The sequence below is a fragment of the Falco rusticolus genome, chromosome 8 (assembly GCF_015220075.1).
Source record: "Falco rusticolus isolate bFalRus1 chromosome 8, bFalRus1.pri, whole genome shotgun sequence".
Taxonomy (NCBI): Eukaryota; Metazoa; Chordata; class Aves; order Falconiformes; family Falconidae; genus Falco; species Falco rusticolus.
The window spans coordinates 51,215,720-51,243,039 of record NC_051194.1 but is presented as its reverse complement, the minus strand read 5'-3'; the positions used below and the strand labels follow the sequence as shown (position 1 = coordinate 51,243,039).

Genomic DNA, 27,320 nt, shown 5'->3' with positions numbered 1-27,320 from the left:
GGCTTTGTGGATGTGTGTTAGGGGGGTGTGTGTGTGTAAGATGTAAGATAATGCTGCAAAAATTAATTTCTTTTTGTGTCCTGAACGGCTACATGCTGAAGACTGCTGCTGGCTTGGTAGACAAGCTTTGGCAAGGCCCTTAGGGACTAATCTGGGGCTTTGAGGTTGTGTAGAAAGACTGATTGGACACTGGGTCTGGTTCTTAACCTCTTTTCCCCCATCTCTAATATAGACATGATCAGAGCCATCTCTGTATAAGGCCACTGCTGACCTTTTCGGATGAAAGGAGCTGTATTTGTACATTGTTCATGGAAATGTACTGCTTTTACACTTGATCATCCCTGCCCGTCTAAAAATAGGTACAACCTTCCCACATTGTGTATTTCACAATCCTGTCACATTCCTCTTCTGCCCTGTACTGTCTCCTGCCAGCTTTTCTCTTGTGCTTTGTCACCCTTTCAAAGGCTTTTCCATCTTTCCAGCAGGTGGCAAAACTGTGAATAAAATACCCTTTTTTCTTTTTTCTCTTTTTGGGTAGAAAGCGTTGGTGAGCCACTTAAGCACTGACCACTGCCCTCCCTTGCATTCCTTTGTAATAATAAAAATAATAATTAGGCTTTCTATTCGCCAACAAAAATCAATTAGGAGTATATTGAGGAATGATAGGCTCAGAAAACTATCTGAAATTGATTTTTGTAATTAGTTTTACTGGTTGATGGGTTGCGTGCACATACGCTTAGATGTTAGCATTGATCTCCAGAGGATGTGTGTATTAAATATCCTGTTCTTTCTTTTTGCTGAAAAAACTAACTTATTAATCTTAAAAAGAGGGTGATGGTGTTGTGCGCTGAGCTGTAGCTGCTCCCTAGCTTTTCTGTAACCTCACCGGTAGAGCAGCTGCCCGAGCCATGTGATGGTAACTTGCTGAATCTAGTGTGAAAGTGAGGATATTTAACAAGCAGCAGATCTTGGGCTGCTCCTCTTCTGTGCCTCATATTTGACGAAGCGTGTGTATGTAATGAGGGAGGACAGGCACGGGTGTTAAGGAGGCCTGTCCGGTTAGATGTCATTTTTTCAGGAGTCCTTAAAACCCGATGTTCTTCTACAACATGCTTCTATTAAATATCACATCGCTCTTTCCATAGGAAGAGAGGAGTGACCAGTATCATTTTCTGTTGTGCCATGTGCTGCGTGCTGATGTTCAGCTAATTGAAAGAATTATGGCTCGGCTTCATTGGTATGCTGTGTATATAGCTTGTAAAGCTCTCAGGGACCCTTGGAGATGGAGAGTGCTACATAAATATAAAATACTGTTAATGTGATGTTCCACATTAGGTGTCCCATTGTGCTGTGGCGGACTTCCGTAATAAACTGCAAAGCAAATACGAATGCCTGCCTGGCATTCCTCTGCAAGGTGATCTGGGAGCCTGCTTCTCACCAAAAACCTCACCGGCTCCTAGCATTTTTGTACAACTTCTGGCAGCACCGACAACATCCTCATGGGCACCAGCATCTGAAGGATGCCTTGGGTCATCCCACAGTGACACCACTGCTCCCTGCGACGTCATGGTGCCAGTTACCAGACTGGGAACAGCAAGTCCCAAAAGGATTTCTCAGAAAAGGTGGTGAGGAAAGTTATTAAAACACTCTCTCAAAAAGCCGGTGGCACTATTTGAGTCTTCACACATTTCTTTGCACAGCTCAGGCCCCCAGAGCTTCCTCATAGGAGAAATCCAGGCAAGAAAACTTGCATTTCATTCCTTTTTCAGTTGTAATTTGCTGTTTGTCTGGTTCTCCAGAAACACCAATTTTGGAGCAAGCACAGCTAAAGCTGTCTTTCAATGCATATTTTTAGACATTGAGGCTTTTAAAACTAGTTTCATTTTGAATAGTTTTTAAATCACATATTTTAAAAAGGAAGGAAATTATTTATGTTTCTTTCATAAAACATTTTTTTGAGGGATCCTGAAACTATACGTGACCAATTCACAGCGAATTAGAACACATGGTGATTTTTAAGGGGGTGTTTCTGTTGTTTTCTTAAAGACACTTCTTGCATGCTAGTTTCTTGTAGTTATGCAACATGATATTAAGGAGCTCTTAAAACGTAGTACAACAAATGTCTTATTTAAATGTCCTTCAAAATGTGCATACAGGCCGGATTGGGGGTTTTCCCCTCAGTTTCTTTAAGCATTTTTAGCTAAATCAGTCATACTGACAACAGAAGTCGCATGACTGCACCACGTTTTAGCACAGAGAGGTATCAGCAAGGGTTTTGACAGTGATTCTCCTCTGAAGTTCATTGGAGGACTAGGGGCTAAAACTACTTGATTATTTTACTAAGTGCACTGTAATCAATGTATGTTTGTGGTGTGTTATTTAAGATGGGGTGCAGCAGAGGGGTAAGGAAAAAGATACAGGTGGATTGGATAGTCATAATATCTTTGTTTACTTTTAATTCTGTAAAGATACGGGGTGAAATTGAAGCCTTAGTGGGCATTTTCCCAATTACTTTGATGGAGCCAGGATTTCAACCCACAGCATTGCCAGCTCTGTGATCTTATCGTTGCACATCCCCAAATCTGGAGGGTTTCCTTCTTACAGTCCCTGCTCTTGAAATCCAGGGAATAGCGAGCAAACTCCTTTCCCTGTATTTCATAATGAGTATTTCTAGCCTGCAGGGTTGCAAAGAGAAGTTTAAAATCATGGCCCTAGGTTAGCTACAAAGCAGAAGGCAAATCTCTAAACATTGTTGTTTTCTCCTTTAAAATCTCATTATTTCTATGGGACACTGGACTCGTGACCTTTTAATCTTTGGGGTTGGTAATAAATAATGCAGACATAAAAGCTATAATATGCCCAGCGTCCATTGTGTGCTGTAGTTTTGTGATCATGACAGTGTCCTCAGCTGATCTTGGTTATGTGCCTCTGCGTCCTGCAAGCTAGTCTTTCTACTAATCACTCTTGTCGAAGCGGTCACTGTGAGATGCCTGTAGCAAACGCTGCCTTACTCTTTGTACAAAAGAAATATCCCCTGGACCTAGAGGGTATCTGTGTGTGGGATGTAGATGGCAAGGACAGGGGGTCTCTGGATTTTGAGAAGAGACAGCGTCCCCGCTGCTGTGTTTTGTGAGGGAGTATTTATTGTGAAGGCTTGTATAGGGTTTACAATCCAAGTATGTGTTGGAGAGAAAACCTGATGTTCTCTGTTTTGTGCCTGGAGAGCAAAGATAACAGCTGCCTGCAGCTGAGCTGCCTGCTTCGCTTCCTGTACCATCAAAAGAGAGAAATTCACCTCTGATTCTATTCTGGCTGGGGTCTGATGTGTCACACAGCACATGCCTTTGCCTCTCCATTAACTTGAAAAGAGCCATAGGTGGCTTTTTCAGATGATGGCTTTCGATATCTAAAGTTGCATGAGATGAAACTCGCCAAGGCTGCCCGAGGCTGGGAAATGGAGGGAGAAGTCCCAAGGACCAGTGCGGTGTCTCCATCACAGAACCAGCTCAGCTCTATCAATCACATTTTGCCCGGAACCTGCTGTGTGTTTACCATAGTAGTACTGCTGGGATTGTGTGCTCGGCTCTTCCATATTTTCAAATTATAAATTTTTGGCCTTCAAGAGAAAGCTATAGCAATAATTTGTTTATTTTTGTAACTAGATGCCTAATATTTAGAGTCTTGCATTTGACTTGGTCACCAGAGGAATAGTGACCTGATTTAAGGGCTGCCAAAGTCTGATGTTTTTTTGTTATGACTCATAAATTCTAACTTCACTATTGCATATTTCCCATAAATCTGCAAAGGTCTTTGTCTTCCAGTTACCAGATTGGACCAGTCTGGCTGAATTAAAGAGGATGGAGGGCCAGACTGTACTGAGGTGTGCTTTGGAGGTACTTTAGAAGCAGAGCTAGGTTGTGTGAGGTGCCATAAACAGAAGTAGAACAGAGAGCCTATTCGCTAAGCATCCCAGTCTCAGGGTATGAAAATACGCACGAGGAAGATGAGAAGATTAAAATGAGCTATGGACAGCAGGACAGAGCCACAATGAAAAGAGGCTGCTTCATGGAAGTACGCAGTAATGATGGACTGAAACCCTAAATCGTACCTAAAGGGCTGATAATGTTTTTGTACCACTAACCTGTCTGATGATAAGGTCCTTCTAGATCAGTAAGTTTCAGCACAGTGCACTGTGGGCTTGCCGACATGCGCAGGCTGCTTCTTGGGATCCTCAGCAGGCAGCTAAGGATGTGTCTGTGTGAGTGTTTTCAGGTGATCAAGCATCCCCTTCTGAGGTGAGCATTCCGGCTGCCCCATTCACTGTGCTTTGGTTCAGCCTGGCCAGAGTGCAAACTGGGTTTGGGATGGCCTGTCCCAGGAGGTGCTCTGCAAGTGCACAGCTGGCACAGTTCACTTACGGATGGGTTCAGGCCATAGGACCAGGCAGTGCTAGCCAGAAATAACACCCTGCAAACGTACGCAGTGTGGATGTTGGGTCCTGCATACCCACTGTTTCACTCTACAGCTCGCCTTTACTGTGCTGCACAGCTGTCTGATGCACATGTTGCTCCAGGAAACTGCAAAGTGGTCAGTAAGCTTGAAATCACTAAGTAGCAGTCTCTACCTCCCAGGGAAAAAATTAGAAAAAGCTGAAATCCACTGCTCTGGGTTGGTTGTAGAAGATTTGTCATAAGGAAATGGTGCATTGTTTTAATGCTAGTGCTTATCTCAGAGAATTGCATAATTCACTGCTTGAATGTATGTCTGCATTACTGGCTGCCTGCCCTTCCCAGGTGTGTTTGTGGATGTGTGAAAGCTGAACCAGCCCCACAGTGTGGAGCATGTTCTGAACTGAAACAGCTGAGTATTTAACAGCTGCATATCTGGGTATCGGCTTCTTTTCAGATGGGCATTGGCTGCTCTGTTCAGTGCATTTGTATAAATGTGGATTTGTGGATTTGTTTAAGCACCGCACAGATCCTTGTGTTGAGTAAAGGTGACTTAAGGAATAGAAGCTCCTTCTTGGGAGTGGCTCACAGGCATGAGTTTTAAGCGCAGTTATTAATTTTGAGGAATCAGAGCCTGAAAAGTCAGTGTGGCACAGTTCCGTGATGTTCCTATTTTTAATTGGATTTTGAAGCTTATAATTAATTTGTTAAAAAGGGGGAGATCCTGGCCCTGTAAAAGTGAGTGGGAGTATTGCCATTGCTTTCAGTAGAGGAGGATTTCACCATCGATCCTTTTATTCTTGCTAATCCTCTGCAACAACATAAGAGCAGCCTGGCACATGGAAAGGGTCCTTCCCATTCCTTCTCCCTCCCATTGCCAGTAGTGAGGTAGGAGGACCCTCCCCCGCTTCTCCATTCCCATCCTTCCTACATATGTGCACCTTGGCAAGATACACTTGCATTTCATCTTCTGGTAAGGTGAAAGCAGCCATTAAAGAAGCAGATTGTTCTTAGACTGCATGTGCAGAGATGCAAAGGTCTCTCTCTCTTCCTGCCCTCTCGTGGTTTTGAGTTGCTGCAGGAGGGCAGGATATCTAACCTCTTTGAGGTCTCTGGGTCAAGGAGCCAGCTGACATGGCTTTAAAGGTCACTGTGCTCCTTTGCATTTATCTTGTGCTATGCAGAGCACTGTATGCCAGCATGCTGTCTGGAGCACAAAGAGGTACTGTCTGACATTTTGTGGAATGGGGCTTGGGTCACAGAGGAGAAGCATGTGAAAACAAAACTCAGCTCAGGGCTGTGCAAGGCCAGACCAGGAACACTTGAGAGAGGAGCCCCTGCAGCAAGTAACTGAGATATGTGGCATCCCTGTGCTTGGCATTTCTGTCTTTCATAACTTATATATAGCACTGTACATTTTCAAAGCTCTTGATAAATGTTAACAAGCCAAACTCAGCTTCAGTCCTAATAGTTTCACAGAAAGCCCCGGATGTTTTTCCTTCACCCTTCTGCTCTGTAGGTGACAGTATCCTTCAGAGTGGCTGTACCTGCCAGATCTGGCTGAGCAGTCATCTGTGTTTGCAGTGTGTAGCAAACTTGTGCTGCGAGGCATTTTGTCTGCCTTGCTGTCTCCGCTCTAAGGTAGGCACTAGAGAGCGTCAGAGAACTGAGGAAACTGAATTACCATCGAGGCTTGTTTACTGACAGCTTTTAAAAATAATGCATGAACTGTTCAGACAAAGCCAGTGCACCATCACAGACATGACCAGAGCTGGGGAAATCCCTTTTCCCTGGGAAGGGAAGAGCAGTTGCAGTGTGCCAGGTAGGATGTCAAGTACTGGGTGGGGGAGAGAGCACTGCAGTTATCTGGGCCAGCACTGGTGACAGTGTTTGAATTACAGTTGAGTAACCAGCCAGAAACAAGACGCCAGCACTTTGCTCGCTAACAAGAAGTTTCTTGCTCCCCCCCCCTCCCCCTCCCCCCCGCGAAGAAATCCTATTCAAAGAACAAAAGGCAAGTCAGCAGAGATGACCAGGCAGGCACAATCTAAGTGGGGTAGTGTTATTGCTGGCTCAGTCCATTGTCCTGTTGGGCATTTTCCCATGGTGGACTGTGGCACACAACAGAGACATCCAGGCTGGCCTTTCTGCACTCAGGGACTGAGGGACAAATGGATATTTTGGTGAAGTCTTGCCGGCTGCTCCCCCCCCTTCATTGCTTCACCCCAATGAATCCTTTAATTGAGCTACTGAGCCAAAGAAACTTCTCAGAGGCCAGCAAAATAGCTCAATTCCAGTTAACGTCTCAGCCCACTCTGTTGTTCTCCCTGGGGCGGATGACCACTGTGCAGCAGAGCTGCCTATGCAATAAGTCCACAGAAACTCACCAGAGAACAGCTTTTTTTCCATGTATTTTGCTGCAGTTCTCTTGCCCTTTTCACTTTTCTTGCTCTTTTGGCCTCTCCAGTTTGTCACCTTGAAATACATAGGTCTCCCATAATCAGATCTCACTCCTTTACTTGCTGAATAGGCATGCTAAATATAGAAATCTGCATTTCTGCACTGAGAAATTGGTCTGCTGTGGCCAAGTGATTGTTTCACGTGACTCCATAGAGAGGTCATACAGACTGCAACTTCACTTTGGTCAGTGGTGGGTTTTTTAAGATCACGTTCTTAGCAATTGTAAGAACAAATAAATAAGTAATAATCCCTTCTCTGTTTGTAACTCCCAGCTTAGAAGCTTGGTAGTGAAACTGATTTCTTGACTGCATTTTATTTCAACTCCTTCCTCTCCCAATGCATCTATACGGTGCTGACTGCATGGGGAATAGTGACGTGGAGTTTATATAGGAATAGATGCACTGGAGCATTTGTTCTGGGGGGAGATTATAAATTTGCATGCACACAAATGCATGTGCACCGAATAAGAGAAGGGGAGGCATGAGACCTTGGAATTCTTCATCAGAAGGTGTTAATGACTCCACAGATGTTACACCATAGCAAACTTTGCTTTGCAGAGACTGGTTTGCGTTAGAAGACAGGCAGATATGAACAGAGCAGACCAGAATCTCTCCTGTTTTATCACTATACTGTTTCACTGCCTTCAGTGGTACAGTTAATATTTTGGGGCAGAAGAACAACTGATAAAGGTGCAGTGCAAAAAGCCTGAAGGAACACCTGATTTAAAGAAGAAAACATTTCTCTTCTTGCACTCGCTGTCCTGACGCATGATTCCTTTGAACCAAGGAACAGTTTCTGTTGCCCAAAGCAACTAAAGAAGGTGCAGTCCTAGGGAGTAGCGGGCATGAAAGCTTGAGGTGAATGGATATGAGTCTGGCCATACAAGGGGTAAATGGCACCTGAGGTAAAGCATGTGACGCAGTGGCGGTGGCCACTCTGGAGTGGTGCACGCCTGCAGTGTGTTCAGGTGTTAGTACAGCCACTCACAGGTACCACAGTAATTCATCTGGCAAGGGTAGAGTGAACTGTAAAGCTGACTGAAAATCAGGCTCCAGCCACACAGCAGCACAGGCATTTGGGAACATTCTGAGGGCTTCTTTGAAGAGTAATTGACTGGTTTTGTTAGAAATGGGAAATAAGGTTGTGCAAGAATTTTAGCAGCAGTAAAATTTGGGCTGGATGCATCCGCAGTACAATGCATCACAAGCCCTAAGTTTGTTTTCCATCCCACACTGGCCATGAATTGTTTGATGGGCTAACCTGCCCGAGTGGGACAGAGACAAGGTGGGAGGACACAGGGCTTGCAAGTTGAGTGCTCCATAATCCTGCTGCCACGCTGACTGTTCTCTCCTCCCCTCTGCAGGTGAGAAGCCTTACAAGTGCTCGTGGGAAGGGTGCGAGTGGCGTTTTGCACGGAGCGACGAGCTCACAAGGCATTACAGAAAGCACACGGGTGCAAAGCCCTTTAAATGCAACCATTGTGACAGGTAATGCAGCCTTCGAACACGGTGTTCAAGCAACATGTGGACTTTGTGAGCGGCATGGAGCCACCAGCTCCTTGAGACAAGAGACCTGGCTTCTAGCACAGGGGGCCCTTCTGGCCTCCTGACCCACTGCCTCAATCCCCGAGCCAAGGAGGGGCCCTTCACTCTGCCCATGTCCTCTCTGCCTCGGTGGCCAGGCAGGCTGGCAGAGGGGGAATACTTCCTAAGCAGCCTAAGGTGTTTCCAGCCCACAGCACAAAGATGTGGGACCAGGCGTTAAGTCTCACTGAAGCCTGCCAGTGTCTGTTGTGGGCACAAGATTCAGTCCATAGGGCAGCTCTGTTAATGTTGTTAAAGCAGAGAAGACATCCAGAGGGTCCTAGACCACTTCAGTGATGGACCTCTCAACAAAGCATCTCCACAGCTTTCCGTCTGCTGGTCCTATGAGCCTGCTGCCCGCAAAAAGGCAGAGCTCCCGCTGTTTGCTCTGCTTCATGGACTACCCCAAGCACTACTGCTGGCTGCCTGAATTTTGGCAGAGTGGGCCTCACAAATACATGGGTGTACAAATAGCGGGGATGGGGAGTGTGTGTGGCTGTTGTGCCACAGGTGCCCCAAACCTATACGAAACCTCTAGGAAAAAAGCACTTAATTTCTATATATGATCTGATCATTGTCTTCTCTTACCACTGAGTCCAGGGCTCTGTGGTTCCCCAGATGTAACAGGAGAATCAAAAAAAGACAGAAAAGGGCATAATTTTCAAAAGCACAAGAGTGATATAGACACATTTACAATTCAAGTTCATGGGGTTGTTTTGTGTAGGATCAGTGATCTCTGCACATTCCTGCTAATTAGTGAATCTTTTCCTACAGTTTTAAAACTGACCCTTGACATCTGTTTGACATGGGAAATACTCTGAACCTTCATTCTCTGTGGGCCCAGATTTGAAAGCCTGATAGGTGCCCAGAGTCAGGGTTCCTGAAGAGCCTGTCATGCAGCGGTCCTCTGGGCACTCAGAAATGAGGGGCCAGTTTTGCCTGGTGGTGCTGAGCATCCAGCCGCTCCCAGCGTGAGACGTGGTTGCTGCTGCTCACTACCAATTCCTTTTTGCAGTCCTCACGCTTTAGCTGCTTGAATGAACAATGAGCTCGTCTGAAAAATCTGGTCATCCTTGCTTGGTGCTGAGTGGTTTTGAAAGCTGGGTTCTTTGAATTTAGAAACAAAACCAAAAGAACCTCCCCCTCCTCATCTCCAATCCCAATTGATAACAAATTAGGGTGGAGCAAAAGCAATTACCCCTATAATGACTCTTGACAGCACTGACAGGATCGAACAATGAGCACTTCTCCCCCTCACACCCTTCCAGTTGGAGATTGGCAGTGCCCTGGGTGAAACCTCGATCCACTATTGAGTAATCAAATAATGTGCTTGCATCTGAACATGTTATCCAGCTAATCCTATTTATATATATTTTTTAAAGAGGCTTAAGAAAATTACCCATCTTTTTAATGCAGCACTAAGGTTCTCTGCTCTGATAAGGAAATGTTTTGTAATACAATAAAGGCTCTAGGAAGCCTCTGGGTACACCAGACCAGCAGAGAACATGCGTGGAGAGAGGATGTGTGGGACATAAACAAGGGACCCCATCCTTTTATGGGAAGGAAATTTGATCATTTTCACATCCTGCCTTTCCAAGAGCTTCATCTCCTTAAGTGCTTTTCTGCCCTTGTCTCCCCTCTTCCCATCCCCCTTCCCCCATGGAGGACTTCCTTTTGGATTATCTTTTGTTTTATCCCTGGATTATCTTTGGTTTGCTCAGAATGAGGGGCAGGATAAACCAAGTAGGGACCTCTGGAGTTCTGCTTGTGTATCAGCATCTCTGTGAAGGAGAACAGTTACGTCCTCTGTAAATGTAAGGCATTGCTTTTCCTCTTCTTTCCTCTGAAGAGCATCCTGGCCCCCCTGCCCACCACCTGCCCACCACCCCTACACAGCTCCAGGTTTCTGTGTCAGGACAGACAATATTTTTAGCAGAGATCTAAAGAAAGAGCATTTTCAGCTCCCCAGTCTCTTTCAGCCCTTTAAGTATTCATTCTTCTCCCTCTACATACTATCCCTTCCTACCTAGTTTTTTTTTTTTCTTTGACAGCCAACTCAGTCACTGCAGTCAAGAGATATGTTCCTGCAGTCATCTAATGCATTTTCTGCTCCTCAGCTGAATCTGTAGATGAAGAAAACATATTTATTAGTAAGTTAAAAGTGCTGGAGATTGTGCAGTGTTGAACTCCATGCACATACCATCTGTCTGTGGTGGTAGGAGACAGATTTGTCTTTACTTTCCTAGTCAGTTGTTGCAAGCTGGTAGAGTGATACTGCCTGTTCTTTTGGCCCATTCTGCCATATCACTATTGTTCCTTCTTTTCTCATTCACAAATCTCTCTACTACCACCTATTGCAGGTATCACCTCAAGCAAGCACTGAAACATGTGCCTAAATCTGTCCTTAACTATTTAGGCAGACTTTCAATGTTAAAGACACCCCTTCCTGAGCCAAGGTTCCCAGCTGGAGAATAGTTTCTCCCTAATTGAACTGCTACCCTTTATTGCACCCACCATTATTGACAGGAGCTGTGGTCACTCCCTTAGACATCCTGGCTTGCTAAACTTTAAGGAGCCTTTTGGAGCTTTTAACAACACTGACACAGCACAAAACATGTGCCTGTTGTTCAGAGGCTATAACTTGGCAATCAGAGCATGAAAGTGGTGATTCACGTAGCAAAGAAGGGGAATCTTGTGTGCACAGTCTGGCTGCAATTCTCTTCCTAGGCTGTTTTCAGATGCGTTTGTGTCTCTGACCTTCTGGCTGACATCAAAAGGTTATTCATATCCTCTGTGTACAGGTCAATTTTAAAACAACAGAGATAAGATGTGATACTCTCCTGCTGTCCCAGCCCTATCCCAACACCGTGCAGCCCACAGATCACATTGTTAGTTATAGCTGGCAAACTACCACTGGTTTGAGAAGCACCATATGTACTGCAAATGGTGTGTGGTTTGGTGGCAGCAGGGGAGAAAGCAGAATCAGCTAAAGTGGTGTGGAACGCAGTGTACAAGTCCCTAGTGCCTTCAGACACCAGGGATGTGCTGGTTATTAGCATTCCCCAGAATTTTGCTCTTCAGAAACACAGACTAGGGTTATGTTCCTCACACAGTGCAAGCCCTCAGCACTCCGAGGGGTAGAGGATGACAGGTAGTTGCTTGTTCTGCATAAATGTGTTTAGGAGACAGCAGCATAGTGCCAGACTGTTGGGGTATATATTCCTCTGTGTGTGTGTGTGTGCATGTACATGCACACGTGGTTTCCTTTTTGAAAGCAAGCTAACAGCATATTTAGCTGGAATGAACACATCCCACAGTGGAGAACCCACAGCTGGTAAGAAAGATGGCTGAGCAATAGTTTCTCTTCTCATTGTAGTTGCCTTCCCTCTTACTCCTGCAGAGGCTTGAGTGCCAAGCAATACCTTGTTGCTAAGGAGATAGAGCAAAAAGAGAAAAGAAGGCATCGTGTTTGGGAGCAAGAAATTTATGTATCACGCAACACTGTATGACTTTCAGAATTAGGGTATCTTTTCAAGCATAAACTGTCCTTTCTAAGAAGAGCTGGACTCGGGGTGGGACGATGGGGAAGATTGAGATGGGCCCATGTACAATATTCAGAGCTGATCTGGAACTGGAAGAGGTGTAGAGCCAGCAGTGTGGAGCAAGGTCTTGTCTCACAGGCAGGACTGGAGACCAGCAAGCTGCTATTTCTTAATTTGGGAAGAAAGGAATTTCCCCTGACAGTTTATCCTGTGAAGCCTCCTCCACTGCTGCCTGTAGTTGTACAAGGGAAAAAAAAAACGTGTCCACTAATCAATAGCTTTTTTTGACAGTGGGATTTAGCTGCAAAATTTTGTAGGGACTGTTTTACTATTGAAAATAAATGTCCACATCCACCAGCCTTACCAAAAGATAGAACTAACCAAACTGGTCAGCAGAATGTGGAGAATTAGTATTGTCCCATTTTATTAGCTGTAAACTAGCAAATACGGTATCATTTTATTAGCTATAAAAATATTCCAGGGCTGAAAAATACACTAGAAGCTAATACAGTGGTTTCTGGTGTGAAACAATGTATTGAATCAATGTTTTTAACAGATCTTGCTGTGCTGTGACTCAGCATACTTTTTCCTGGGTTGCATCTATACTAGAGACAATTGGAGAGGAAAAGCCATGCTTGGGTGGTGGTCTTATGACTAGTCCTAGACTGAAGTGCCAGCTGGTGCATGTCTTTTTGGCAGCCACTCAAGCTGTTGTTTTGTTTTGGCAGCCCTTGTAGCCCGAGCATGCTGCTTTCTCAGTTTAGACTGAGGAGAGAGATGTTGGTCCAAGGGTGTATTTTGGCACCCTAGGGCTAGAAAATTCTAGCTGTGCTGAGCCTGCTGTGTTGAAAGCCAAGTGCCCATTGTCAGATTCTTGTCTGTCTCACTGTGCTTCATGTAGGAGCTTGGAGGAATGCAGCATCCATCCTATTTTCAAGTCTTTCTTTTGAATTTTTGCCACTCTGAAGGTATTGACCCCCCTTGTAAGCTGCTACAAATCAGTAGAGGACAGCTGATTGAGCACAGCTATGCCTATCCACAGAAGATGACTGTCTACCTTTTCTTGCAAAACTTGCCTTTTTATGAGTTTCCTTTGTCTTAAAAATGTACCTCTTGATCACTGATCTCTGTGTGTAGATGCAGGTAGATTGCCCGTGATGGGGAATAATGCCAGCAGGACAGAAAAGATCCCCTAACTATTTAAAATCTCTTCATTTTTATAGTGCTTCTCTTTCTTAGCCTTTCTCTGCTTAGGGTGTTTATCCTCTGGGTATTTGCCTTTAGACTGAGTGTTCTTTTTTTTTATCTTTGAGTTTTGGCTTTTTTTTGCTGAGTAGTAGTTTAATTTGTTCTTTTACCTTCTTTCTGAAAAATATGAAATACTCAGCTACTGCTTTTTTGGAAATACATTCAGTTCCCATGTATGAGCTATCCAGATTCTCACAATAAGCCATTTGGATATTCTTCAGACCAGTATCGGTGGCTCTTTTATATTCTAAATCTGTGGGGCAGTGAAAAGACATTCCAGACAACTCAGTTTTGGAAGTATCTTTTCCTGATGCCCTCGAAGCCTACAAAAGCATTTTATTCAAAAGCCACAGATATGTGGGTTTTGTGTGATATTTATAATAGATTTTTTTGCTGTTAGTGAAAATAAACAAGCCAGTGTCTTGTGGCTTAGGGTGGAAAGAAGGCAAGCCAAGATTTGCAGGGAACTTGGAAACCTCCCATATTATAGTGCTCAAGTTGAAGTATCTAGTAGAAGTTTAATTTCTAAGAGTGTCTGAGTCCTGCCGCTCTGACAGTCAGGCTCCGTTTTAGGGCTTTGGGGTAGGCAGCCAGAACCACTGCCCACTTGTCCTGCGGTTTGCTCTCTGGTGCCACACGTATGTTTAATGACACTGTGATAGTGGATGTGAAATGGGTTGGTGCTTTCAATCCCATTTCTAATGGGTATGAAGTTGAAAAAATATTCTTGCTTATTGGCAGTCCTGATAAAATGGGGTATATATTGAATGACAGGGAAGGAAGGCACTCGTTCTCCTGAGAACTTACTCCCCTGATCACTCTGACAATATCTTGGTGTGAAGTGCCTGAATTTGGGCTGCTGTGAGTGCTGCTGTGAGCGCCCTGCAGCACGGCTACTACAAGGCAGCTGTTCTAGAATAGTAATTCCTGACTGACTCTTGGTGGTGTTGCTCTTCTCCTGGAGTAAGTCTGGTTTATTCTGATTATTTTAACCCACTTCCCAAGTGGATTAAGTCATTTCAGAAGAAGGCAGTCATAAGCCTTTAGAGAGGGAGTTAATCAAGAATAGATACTTCATTTCAAATTCATGCCCTACCTTATTCTCAATTAACTTCATGTTTAGACCAGCCCTTAAACTCAACTAGTTCTCTAGGGTTGCCACTCTAAGTCCATCTCATCAGCATCCATCTACATGCTCAGAATATCAAAACATTAAGTTTCCTTATGAGATGGAGAAAAATGGCTTTGTGGATAAAGAACAGAAGTTGAAAGCTTAATTCCTGGCATATTTTTTTTCTGGTTTTACCACATTTGTTGTGTCATTTACAATTTCTTTGCCTTCTCTGTCTCTCAGTTTTCGCTCTTACAAAATAGGGATAATACCTCATCTTCTCTCAACATCCTTCAGGGAGATAGCATTCATGAACATCCACATATTACCACCCAGATTCCCAGCAGAGAGAAAGGGAAAGATGTGTGGGCTGATGGATTGTCATCTCCAAATTCTGAACCAGCTTTCATAGAATCATAGAATCATTTAGGTTGGAAAAGAGTTTCAAGATCATAGAGTCCAACTGTAAACTTAACACTGCCAAGTCCACCACTAAACCATGTCCCTAAGCACCACTTCTCCACATCTTTAAATACCTCCAGGGACAGTAACTCAACCACTTCCCTGGGCAGCCTTTTACAATGACTGACAACCCTTTCAGTGAAGAAATTTTTCCTAATATCCAATTTAAGCCTGCCCTGGTGCAACTTGAGGCTGTTTCCCCTTGTCCCATTGCATGTTACTTGGGAGAAGAGACTGACCCCACCTGCCTACAGCCTCCTGTCAGGTAGCTGTGGAGAGCATGGAGGTCCCCCTGAGTCTTCTCTTCTCCAGACTGAACAGTCCCAGTTCCCTCAGCTGCTCCTCATAACACTTGCCCTCCAGACCCTTCCCCAGCTCCATTGCCCTTCTCTGGACACGCTCAGCACCCCTACATCCCTCTTGTGGTGAGGGGCCCAAAACTGAACACGGCATTCGAGGTGCAGCCTCACCAGTGCCAGGTACAGGGGAACAATCACTGCCCTGGCCCTGCTGGCCATGCTGTTTCCGATACGAGCCAAGATGCTGTTGGCCCCCCTTATCTAGGGAGTTTTACAGAAGACAACAGAGACTTTTAAGAGCAGTAAGTATTTGGCTCAATGAAGTTGCATTGTTTTTCATTTTTGTATTTCAATAGCATATTGGACTGTAATTACACTAAAGTGCATCTGACATAAGCAAAAATGACATCTTTTTTTCCAATATACTTTTTCATTGCGGATGGTAAACATGCAAAACTAAAACGAGACAAATGTAATTCTAAAAGTTTTCCTTCCAGTTTGGAGCTGGAAATGAGAATTCAGCTCTCAAAACTGGCATCATACCTCTGTGCTTGTTGCAGGTTCTGGGCATTTGAGAAAGGTGGTGTTTTTTTAAACTGGCGTTGCTGAGTACTTGAGCAAAACTGACTTGTTTTATTTCATTTTTTTACATGCACACACACGCTTACACAAAATACTTGATTTTATACTGCAGGTGCATACATGAGTGCTCTTCCCTGATGTTTGATGCAGTGAAAGCAGAGAGAGGGAGGGGAACAGAGAAAGAAGAGTAGCCTATTTAGCTGCCAAAGAGCCAGGATATTGGCCATCTGTGGTCACAGAGGTCAATCACACAGGGTTTGGTGGCAAACCATGCTTAATACAAGAGATGTCTCTAAACTTGGATATATATTTTCTCCTGTACATAAGGAGGAAGGAGCAGGAACCTTGTTTTCCCAAATCCTGTATTTATTTGATTTCCCACTTCCTTTATTTTGCAGGTGTTTTTCCAGGTCTGATCACCTCGCCCTCCACATGAAGAGACACATCTAAATATCAATCAGTTTGGTATGGATGTCATCTGAGCTAAGTGTTGTGAGATGAAAGTGGAACTCAAGTTACAATGTGCTACCTTGCAGGAGAAAGAACTTGATCACATGTAATCCTCTGTACAGAGACCACAGGCTCACACTGTCATGCACCCAATTATACTTCAATACGTACATTGGTTCTTCATGCCTTGCCCCAGCTGGATGGGAGAAGATGCAGGCGAGGAAGTGGTATAGAGGTGAAGTCAATGAGAAGGAACAATTGCTTACAGTACTTCGTCTCTCTTGGATTTGTCTCCTGTTTCTGCCAATGGAAATCAGAGAAAACAGAGGAGGCTTCCCTGCAGGTGGACGGCAGTAGGAGGGGCTTATTTAACTTGCTTCTCAGTGCAACTCAATAGGAGAATATGTCGTCTTGAAGTTGCATATTTGTAGCACTAACTTTCTTTTTAAATAGATGGGGGGAAAACAATGACCTAGAAAACCAAATCCCAGTTTGGTAGCCAAAATTAACCTCTTGGTTCGTTTGTTCTTTGTCTGAGAATTCCTAATGTTCAGTGCGTCAGACTTCTCACAGACAGTTTGACCTGTCTTGGTTTTGGTTCTTCTTCCTAGAACTGAGCTATTGAGATCCTTTTAAGTCAATACCAGTGGCCTTAATGGCAGTAGACTGTGGAGTGACACTTGTGACACAAATATCCTCGTTCTGGCCTGAGTTTATGTAGACTTCACGGAGGACTATATTTTTGTTGGTTGTTTTTATTTTAATTTTTATTTTGGCTATTGCACAATGTATGCACTAGGGACTCTGGAAGCTGCTGCCATGATGGCTAAGTGGCCAAGGGATAAACCCCTGAGAAACAGCACCTAATATCTCTGTAGGCCTCACCTTACTGCCATAGCTAGGACTTCTTGTTTATTTGCTGAACAAAAAACTTTAAAAGCTTATTTGGAAGCTTAAACATTTTTTCTCTTTTCTTCACGAACAAGTGATCTTCAGAACTCCTTGTCTTCACCTGGATATCGGTCTGGGACTGGCCACACAGGCATGACTACAGGATTCCTTCCACATCATGTGAGCATGTTAGCCACAACCCACAGTGACTTAGTGATGAATTTTGTTGCTTTTTCTTGCTGTTCTTCTATTAACCAATTTAAAATATTAGACTTTTGTTTGCGTAAAGAGCACCTGCAGACTTTAATTTAAAGCTAATGTTTGTTGAGCATCTTACAAAAAAAAACCCAAGCCAAAAATCCTACTCCAGTGTCTTGAGTGGGAAATCGAGAACCTCTTCCAAGTACAGTGGCTTCACTCAGCGTTAGCCTTTTAAAGTCCTCCTTTTCCATTCATCAAGTTGATGCTGTAGCCCACTCCTAAATGAAAAAATGTAACAGTGTGAACGGTGAAGGAAGGGTTGGAATTTACATACAGCAGTGAGGCTTTTCCAAATGATTGTCTAAAGTATTATTAACCTAGAGGTCCATTTTGGCCTACTCTGTGAACCATCAAGAAGTGGAGGTCTCATGCTCACCTTGTCAATCCTATTGATAATTTGATTTTGTTGGCTCAAAGTGGATTAAAGTCTTCATTACAAAAGAAAAACAAAAACATCTATCTTACCGTAACTTGCATTTGAAACTATTTGGCACTGGCCCTGACTCCAAAGACTGCATTTAGGACCATAAAAATGGCCTATGCAAGCAGGCAGGTGGTCATTAGGTTGTATATTTTGTATATTCTGGGACCATCCCAAGATGTGTCTAGAAATGAAACAAAACAGCACGTGGTCCACAAATGGTTGCTGCTCTTTTATACTGTATTAGCCAACTGCCCTTCTTTGACTGTTTTGACTCATTGACTGTTAAATATTTCCCTTAATTTGTGTATTGGGAGGTAAAACTGTACTCTTGGGGGAAAAGAGAAAACAAGAAACTCGATAGATGTTTAAGAGCCGTCACCGGGATCCTTGGCACTTGAATTCTCAGCATTTTACAACCTTTGGTTCCAGTGAGAGATTGAATTTACTCAAAAGATGCTGAATTTCCTCACAGTTTTCACAAAACACTGTGACTGTCGACTGAACACTTTGGGGACAGGGGGGAAATACGATGTCTGGCCCATATGGCATGAAATATGGACCAAAATCTAACCATCTTTTAGGGACAATGATGTAACATTCATAATAAAAGCATGAGAGAGAGCAAGAGAGAGAGTGAAAGAAAGACAGAGAGAAAGAGAGAGAGAACGGAAATTGAGTTTATTCCAAAGATTTAAAACTAACTATACTCTATATGTGTATATATATATGCTTATATATATATGTATACATTTAAAAATTGCGGAGCACTGCTTGCTGACAATCTCGTATTTCTCTAGTTCTGTATTTGCATACTTTTTATGGCCATTCCACCCAGTTGTTCCACTGGGACTGAGGGCCCTAGAATCCAATTTGTGTTGGAATATATAGAGCATCCTGCCAGATGTCTAATGGGAACTGAAACCTCAGCTGTGTGAAACTGTAGAGCATCCAGTCAGTGCATTAGATTAACAAAAGGATAAGAGAATCCTAGACTTCCATTACTGTCGTGTCCTACAGTGTGTGCTCTCAAACCCACCACTATGATACTCATTGGCTGTGAACCTGCATAAATATCCTCCTTTGACCTCTGAACACAACTGCCTTTAGACATGCTATTACTAGTCTAAAAACCTTAATTATTAAGTGACAGTTTAAGTACCAGACTCTATTGAAAATGGAAAAAATCAAGCAAGATTGTTTATTTACTTCCAGTTGTCATTTATGTATGGTCTTGTTGACATCTTATTTAAATATGGTAGGACAAGGGCCCCATGGAAAAAAAACATGCTGAAATGTCTGATTATTTTGTTCTAGAGGCAGGCCTACCTCTAAGTCATGGATCCAAATAGCCTAAAAAATTAGAGAAAAGAGGAATAAGAGACTTAACCAGATTTGAGATTTCTCAGGCTCCCTCTGTGGCAGGTTTTGAACTCTGAAGCCAAATTTTGATGTTTGGGACCATCTCTTCTGTTTGTAAACAGAGATATTTTTCAACTGTGTACATGGTGTCCTTAGTCAATCTCTGGACTTCGGTTTTTGGGTGCTTATATACAAGTGTCTTAGTCATTACTAACATTTTGAACCACAGCTGGTATTTGTAGGAGTTGGAAAGACATAATTAGTGACACATTCCAGGATTCGTTTTTTACAGTAAGTTTTGTTTCTTTGCAGATTTTTAAGCTGTGCCCTTCAAACTTGTGTAATCTGTTACAGCTGGAACCTTTTTGGGCCCTGTGTCTCCTTCCTAAAGTTGTACAGTTGTCCTCTATTTGTAAACTATGAGTAGAAACAGACTAATGAGGAAAGGCTAAACCTCTCTGTAAGGCTTCTTGGAAGCAAGCTGAGGATTGGGTTATCCAGCTGTAGAAAGGAGAAGCTTAACTTTGTTTCCTTCATGCTTGTTTTATGCCTATTTGCAAAAGAGAAGCCTTTATAAGAAAGTCAGATTGTGATTTCCAAGGCCATGGAACTGTAGGATGAGAACAAATTGAGACAAAAATCTCACAAATACTGTACACAGAAGAAGCAACTAAAGCAAATGTGAGTTTTTGTGAAGAGCTGAATAATATTTTGGAGCAGAGCAGTCAATCATAGAATCATGCAGGTGAGAAGGGGCCTCCAGAGGCCATCTTGGCCGATCTCCAGCTAGAGCTGGTTGCTCAGGGCCATATCCAGCTGTGTTTTAAATATCCCCAAGAATGGAAATTCAACAACCTGTCTGTGCAAGCTGGTCCAATATTTCACCACTCTTATGGTTTAAAAAAAATAATTAAAAAAAATCCATGTGTCATGTAGGAATTTTCTGTGTTCCAGCTTGTTTTCATTGCCTCTTCCACTGTGCACCTCCAAGAGTCTAGCTTCTTCTCTGCACCCTCTGTTAGGTATGTGTAGACAGCAATAAGATCTACCCTTACTCTCTTCTTCCTAAGATTGGACCATGTCTCTCAGCCTCTCTTCATCCATCACGTGTTCCAGAACCTGGTCTCCATGGTGGCTGTCTTTTAGACTTGCTCCAATATGTCAGTAATTTTCTTATAACGGGGAGATCAAAACCAGACAGAATATTCCAGATCAAGATGTGCTTCATATGTTACAATGTTGATATAATTCATTTATTCTGGATTTTTCCATTATCCAGTTAAGACGAGCTATACTGTATGACAAGATTCTATTTTGAAAACTAACTTACGAAAAATCATTTAGGAAGTACCAGTATAAAGATTTTTCTAATCAGATTTGTTGTGTCTGTGTATAAAAACATGGTTATAGAAATGTGCTTTCTCTACTGCCGTCTTGAGGCCTGGCATGCAAAATTCTGTTTTACCAACTTAATCATTGCTGGTTTACCTTCAACTAAAAAAATGTATCATTTTAGTTGTACAGTATCAATTACAAAGACACATGATGCTGTTATTTTAGTTACTTTTTAGACCAAAACAACACTTCGGTGTGTCTTTGTTCTGTTTGTTTTCCCCCTTAGAGCAACCTAAAATATGACATGTATTTCATAAAGATTGGTCTAACAGAAAAGGGCATTCCAGAGTCCAGAGTATTTTTCATTATCTTAGAGTTGTTCTTTTTCAATACCCAGTACTCAGTCTAGAAAATTATATTACCTGGATAAAATGGCAAGTGAAGAAGAGAAGGGATGGACTGAAATCCTAGATTCTTTCAATGGCTTGGACGAGGCCCTGAGCAGTCTGATCTAACTAAACTGTTTTTTAGACAGAGGGTTAAATTAGGTGCCCTCCAGAGGTACCTTCCAACATTAATTTTTCTGTGTTTCTATGATTCATTTCAGAGCTCTCACTGATTAAATGTGTACTTTAAATAGTTCTTCCCAGGCTTGTGCTGGTGGAACAGACTGTAGGACAGGTCTGTAAGGTTTCTCTCAAACTCTGAGAGTTTCATCCTTATTAAACTTTATAAGGCTTCTTCATGAAGAACACTTAGGAGGAAATCTTAAAAAAAACAAACCCAAACCCTTAGCAAACCAGCCTGAAGCAATATCAGATCATGAGATACGCTGCAGCTGCAGGGACCAACCAGATACTATGGAAACAAGTTTGCTAGCCTGGAAGACCCATATGATGTCTCAAAAATGGTTTCCAGGACCTGAAACCTAAGCTAACGTATATTTCTATAAAGGTGAAAATAAAATTATTGGGTTTTTTCATTCATTCTTAGTTTCCTCAGACTTTTGGAATTGGGTTTACTGTTTTTTTAGGTTAGCACACTTTCACTTAATACTTGGAAAGCACTGACCAAACACAAATGGGGAAGAAGAACCTGAATGCAAGAGGAGCCCCCAGGTCCTTGCTTTTGGAACTGTTTTAACTTCAGGAGTAAAAAGACAACTAATCACTAAGGGTGTATGGCTCAAATGGGAGTTGATCAATATGATAGTTGCAGTGACTGAGTGTACCTTACCTCTGACCTTTCTGATATCTACAGAGTCAGGCTTTCTCGCTCATTTTTACCTGGCCCTAGACAATTTGGGCTTTTTAGCTGTCTCTAATACAAAGGTTGCTCCTCCTCTTTAACATAGTTTGTTTATCTGTGTACAAAAGAGGTCATAATTGGTGCTTTTGACAAAACTGATGAAAATCCAATTTGCTTAAGTGTTTCCTTTTCTCTGCCTGTTCCCTTAATGTATGTCAAAACCTATAAATCTAAAAAATTAAAAAGAGGAAAGATTTGTAAATAATTTCATGTTACTAGGCCAGCACCCAGTGGATCAAGGGCTTTTATTCTTGATTTCATTCAGGACTTGGCACATCCTATCATTCCATCTAGTAAGACTGTTTTTAAGCTTTCATATCCTGGGTGACGCCTCTAACCCAACAATCTTTTAAAGTACTTTTTGCTGATTTCAGATTGAATTGCACTTGCAAAGATCCCCACATTTTGCAAAGAACAAAAAACAATGCTTGACAATAACTCTATTTAACTCTGTCTTGAAAAATGAAAATTATTTCCTCCCAAGATAGTACAACTACTCATTGACAAATCTTGCCTGTCTTTCATTAGCATTAAATCTACGCCTTCCTGAATGATCCTTTCCAGATCAAGGTTGGATATTCTTCTTACTTTTGTCACATTTGAGTCTCTTTTTATTGATAGTTTAGGGTGGACTACGGCAGTCTTTCTCCTCCACAGCTCTGCGCTGGCTTCAGTGGCAAGATTTAGCATTGTAGAACTGTAGAATCCAGCCTACCATGTACTAAGATGTGTCTTGTAAAGCTGAGACTTTCCTCCTCCCGTAGAGGAAGAAGTCCAAGACATACTTGTGCTATATAAGTTATATATATAATGATAGAGTTGTATATATAAATTATATACATAAAAATGTGGAGACGGGGGGATAGGCTGGCTTTATCACCTCAAGAATGGGTTTCCCTACCTGAAAATTTTCAAATGCAGGCATCATTTTTCAAACAGGATTTTATAATTTTCCTTAATGCTTGTTAATGGCATTTTTGGTGTAATAATTGAAGTTGGAACTCTTCACGATTTTCAAAATGAAAGCTTTGATGATTTTTTTTAAGTGCTTTGGTCCTAACTTCTGTATACTGCCAGGAAACATTTTCTCCACCCTGTCTCTGTGTGGGTGTGGATGTACAACAGTATACTGTATATACCTACACAGAAGAGGAAACTGAGCTACTGACTTACAGTTTGTAGTAGCCAACCGTGCCTATTGCTTTGATTTAGGGAGGGCACTTGCTGTTGCCATTGCATTTTAGGAATCATGTCAGCTTCTGTAGAAGAACTTTCAACATTGCTGGAAAATACATGTTGCTGTGTACCGTGAATGAGTAGGCTGCAAATGTGGGGATTGGGAGGGGAAGTGGGAAGGGTTGTGCGTGTGAGGGCTTAGCACGTACACACTAAAAGCGAGCTAAAATGGACAGAAAGGTGACAGTTTTAGCCTTTATTGTTGGGCTTTCGGGGAAATGAAAAGCTAGCACGCAGTCCCTGGAAGGCCTGATGGCTGAAGGGCTGATCTTTATATTTTGCAACATACATTTTACCCACCGCTCTGTATTTTAAACCCCAGGCCTGTCAGATTCTGGAAGTAGATCAAAACACTGGTTTAAACACTACTTTTGTTACCAAGGCCATGTCTCTACCAGGGAAGTTGCCCTGTATTAAAATACCAATCTAGTTGCAATCACTTTGTAGCTGCACCTATTAACTTGATTGCCTGGACTGAGTTTGCATTAGCATCCTGTGCAGTTAAGCTGAAGTGTAGGAAATGCTTCAAGCAATTAAGATACCTCTACAGGAAGGTTCTTGCACCAACGTAAGTACCTAATTTTGAAATCACTGCATATAAACCATGACAACTTTTCTCTTAGAAACAAGGCCTTAGTTTAGCATGTCTACTCATCTAGTTGAAAAAATAATAATGCAGTCTGAGATTTTTTTTCTTGCTTTGCAAAGTGGCCTGTTTTCTTTCTTGTCCTTTGAAACCTTTCTTGCTCTCTACTACACATTAGTTTTTTGTTTGGGGGATATTTTTTTTTAGCAACAACAACAACAAAAAGTATGAATGCTCCTATTTAAAAAAAAAAAACAAAAACAAAACAAACAACATTGCTTGAAGGACTTTCATTTTGCACTATAATTTTTCTTTTACCAGATGTGTCTGACAAGTGCATTTTGGAGATGCCCTCGGTCACGTTCTCTCAGGCCTACTCTGGTATTTCTAATATATCACGGAAGTACCCAATCTTGTAGCCCTCAGTTCTGCCTTTTTTTGACATTTTATTTTTTTTAAGCTTTTTATATATATATATATATAAATATATTACTTTGTCAGTTTTTTTGCTGTACAAAAAGTCTTAAGATTTAAAAATATTATTTGTATTATATGATGGTGGTATGTTAATGTTACAAAATTATTAATGAAGAAAAAATTTATTTTTGTTACTGGTCTGTTTCATAATTCTTTTTTAAATTGGTATATTGTAAGATATCTATGCAAAAATGTTATGTGACGCATTTTTATTTAAGAATGTAATATGTGTAATAAACAGTAGAATGTGTTTGGCCCAACAGTGTTTAGTGTGCCTTGTATATTATTTCTTTATAAAAACTGTGAAGAGTGAAATGGCTTTTGAGTATCAGTTAAGGCTATGGTTCTGTAAACGGTTACTGACACAAAATATGTAACTTCTAAGTATGCTTTAGCTTATCAGAATCATATTTTTGGATTTAAATGATTTCTTTTTCTTTAATGTATTTTATAACAGTTGAAGTGTCACTTATATTCATGCCATATCACATGTTACTTTTGGAAAAGATGCTCAGGAAGGAAGTTCTTATTCTTAAACGCCGACCAGACTTGGCTTGTAATACTGCTTCTGTTGGTGTCAGTGACTTCTGGTATTTGACAGTTTACACTGGTTGAAGATTTCAGCCACTATTATTTTTGTAAAAGACACAGAGAACACTTGTATTGCATTTTCGATACATTTTGTTGGTCGGTGGTCAAAACAGGACTAGACTTTGAGGCTCCTGAGCACTAGTGCTATGCTCTAGTCCATGTATCAAGAGTGCAGTATTGTTCTCTTTCCCTGGTCTCAGTCATTTAGTCTCCCTCTTTAATGTCTGCAGAGTTGCAAGCACAGTTGAATCCACCTGGATGCTCAAGTACTAAAAAGTATTTAGGCAGTAAAACCAGTAATTATGAGCACAATCACTTTGCAGTGTCACGGCATAAAATGAAATTACTTCTTCAAGTCAAGCTAGTATCCCTTTACGTTTTTGCTGTCTTGTGTTCACGCACTGCAGCAACCTCAATGGGCATTGCATATGAATGTCCTGTAGGGCTCGTCTGATGCCAGCTTGCTAGGTTTTATTTCTGGGACAATATGCCTCACTTTCCCTGTTGGGAAACCTGCTAGGACTGTTTATGTCAGACAGACAGAGGGTAGGGTTTCCCTCCTGACATCTGCGTCTAGAAGCCAGATGACCATTCTAACGTGCTGATTTATACTCCCTCTGTAGCTAATGAAGAGACACATACCCAGATGTGACTCACTCCAGGGGATGAGTTGAATGCAAAAGGAGCTGAGGTGACATCAAGCATTTCTGGAAAGCCACATGGTAAGTTGGAAGACGAAAGTTCCAGTGATGTCCAAGCCTGCTCTGGTCACTCAGGTTGTAACAGATGTTTAGTGATGGACATAATTTGCATTGTTTGGATGTATGCTAATGAATGCTCTTGAGCACAGGAAAAGGGCTCAGTACAGGTCAAAATGTTGGGCTTGTGTTCCAGAAAGTCAAAACCACACAGTGCTCTTGCTGCTTCAGTGTGGCCATGATACCTTGGTGTCTTACAGAGTGTGAGGCAGCCAGTTGTTACAGAGTTTTTGGCATCCTACCATGAAAATACAGGCTGAAAAAAAAAATGGTTTCTCTTGTAGATTGAAGTACTTGTATGAAGTAGGTATGAATGAAGTTATGTATGACACAGAATTCTTTCTGAAAATAGAATTTATAGCTTTTTTTCTTGTAAAGACAAGGTCCAGGTTCCTTCACCTTCTCTCTTCCTTGAAAACCTCTGGAAGCTTTTAGCATCTTGCCTGCCTTGAGCTTTTTGACAGTTACATGTCTATATGTCTAGGTAAAGATACTTCTAGCATAAATTAGTCCTCTGCTCTCCACCTGTGAGAGGGACTTCCAGAGAGTTCTGGAACAACCCCGTTTTGAAGGAAACTTTGGGGCAACTTCTTTGGCCTGTATTCAACTGGCATGAATTGGAGGGAGGATTATCATTTACAAGTAAACATATAACCAGTTTGTTTTCCAGGAACTTCCAGAAAATACAATACATTACTATAATACACTTTGTCTTAGAAGCAAGTAGGTTATTAATCTGCAGGAATAGCTGTCAGACACTTCCCCAGCCTGGAGGCCAGAGAAAAGAGATACTGTGAAAGAACTTCTGTCTGAAATTGTTCAGGTAGCACATGGTCACGCACCTTGAGCAACTCCCACTGTCAGGGTGCAGAGTTCTCTAAGGAAAGAAAAATGTATTCATTTCTAGGGTTAGACTACGCATAAGACCATCCTGTGGAGCTCATCTGATGCAAACTCATTGTGTCCAAACTTTGTGTGACTTTTCAGACACAGTTCCTCTCCTTCAAATGCATCTCAGCTGAAGCAGAGAAGGGCTGAAGAGTCCTCACCCCCTTCTGAGGCTGTAGGAGGCTGAGCGAGCACTGTCTAGGCATGACTGCAGCACGTGCTATCTGGTGGGCAGCTTACTCTAGCACATGAGGTTGCCATAGGCATTAGTTTCCTCAAGTATCTTCTTTTCCAAGCTACTTCAGCTGAGAAAAAGCCTTCCCATGAAACTTACAAATGTAAGTTTTTCTCCACACACACCCCTTTTTAAATTATTTTTGCTTTACCTCACCTTTTCCTAGTGAGAGTAAATAATGAGAGCAGAATTAAAAGTGAATGAAAGTGAGGGTTTGCCACCAGAATTATGCTATTTTAAAGCTTTTTACAAATATCTGTAATACTTCTGAGTTTAATTAAGTTTGAAATATGTCACTCAGTTTTGATAAGAAGTAAATAGTTTTTCATTAACAGTTTCTGACCACCTGGCTGGAAGTCTTTCCAGAAGCCCAGTTGTAAGCCATCTCTGCTGATGGAGAGCTTGTGTACCTCATCAGCTGACAAGTGCTGATAGCTGACAAGGGTTATCAGAACTATGGCTTCTAGGGGCCTTCTTGTCCGTGGCTTATCCATTGACTTCAGTTTTCTGGAGATCTTCTGTCTGAAACCATAACAGGCACATGCTGTTTTCAGAGATCCTTCCTCATGTTCCCCTGCAGCATGGTTTCAGATTCATTGTCTGCTTATATTCTGGTTGGTTAATGTTCAGTGATGGAGAGGCAATAAAACTGAGCAAGATGAAGTTGTGCTATACCTAGTTAGTCTTGAGTTTAAAATTCCTCAGGACACTCTTCCAAATTCAGTCAAATTTACCTCTATCTGCTGGATTTCTGGTGGACTTTTTGGGGGTGCAGACTGAACAAAA

The 27,320-nt window shown here is 42.1% G+C and overlaps 1 protein-coding gene across 2 annotated transcripts in view; it reads left to right on the top strand.

The window, feature by feature from the left end:
* The window catches only part of KLF7 (Kruppel like factor 7), a 65,601-nt gene extending 41,277 nt beyond the window's left edge, over positions 1 to 24,324 (top strand). Inside the window, exons 3-5 of one of the 2 annotated variants that reach the window (XR_005105764.1) lie at positions 8,272 to 8,395; positions 16,134 to 16,528; positions 17,172 to 24,324. Coding sequence is in view for 1 of the 2 variants with exons in the window: in XM_037397625.1 (XP_037253522.1) it covers positions 8,272 to 8,395; positions 16,134 to 16,185 (176 nt within the window). In the remaining variant the exon portion in view is untranslated. Of the gene's footprint in view, positions 1 to 8,271; positions 8,396 to 16,133 lie in introns of both variants that reach the window. The other variant, XM_037397625.1, reaches the window with a different exon arrangement.
* Positions 24,325 to 27,320: the final 2,996 nt, after the last annotated feature.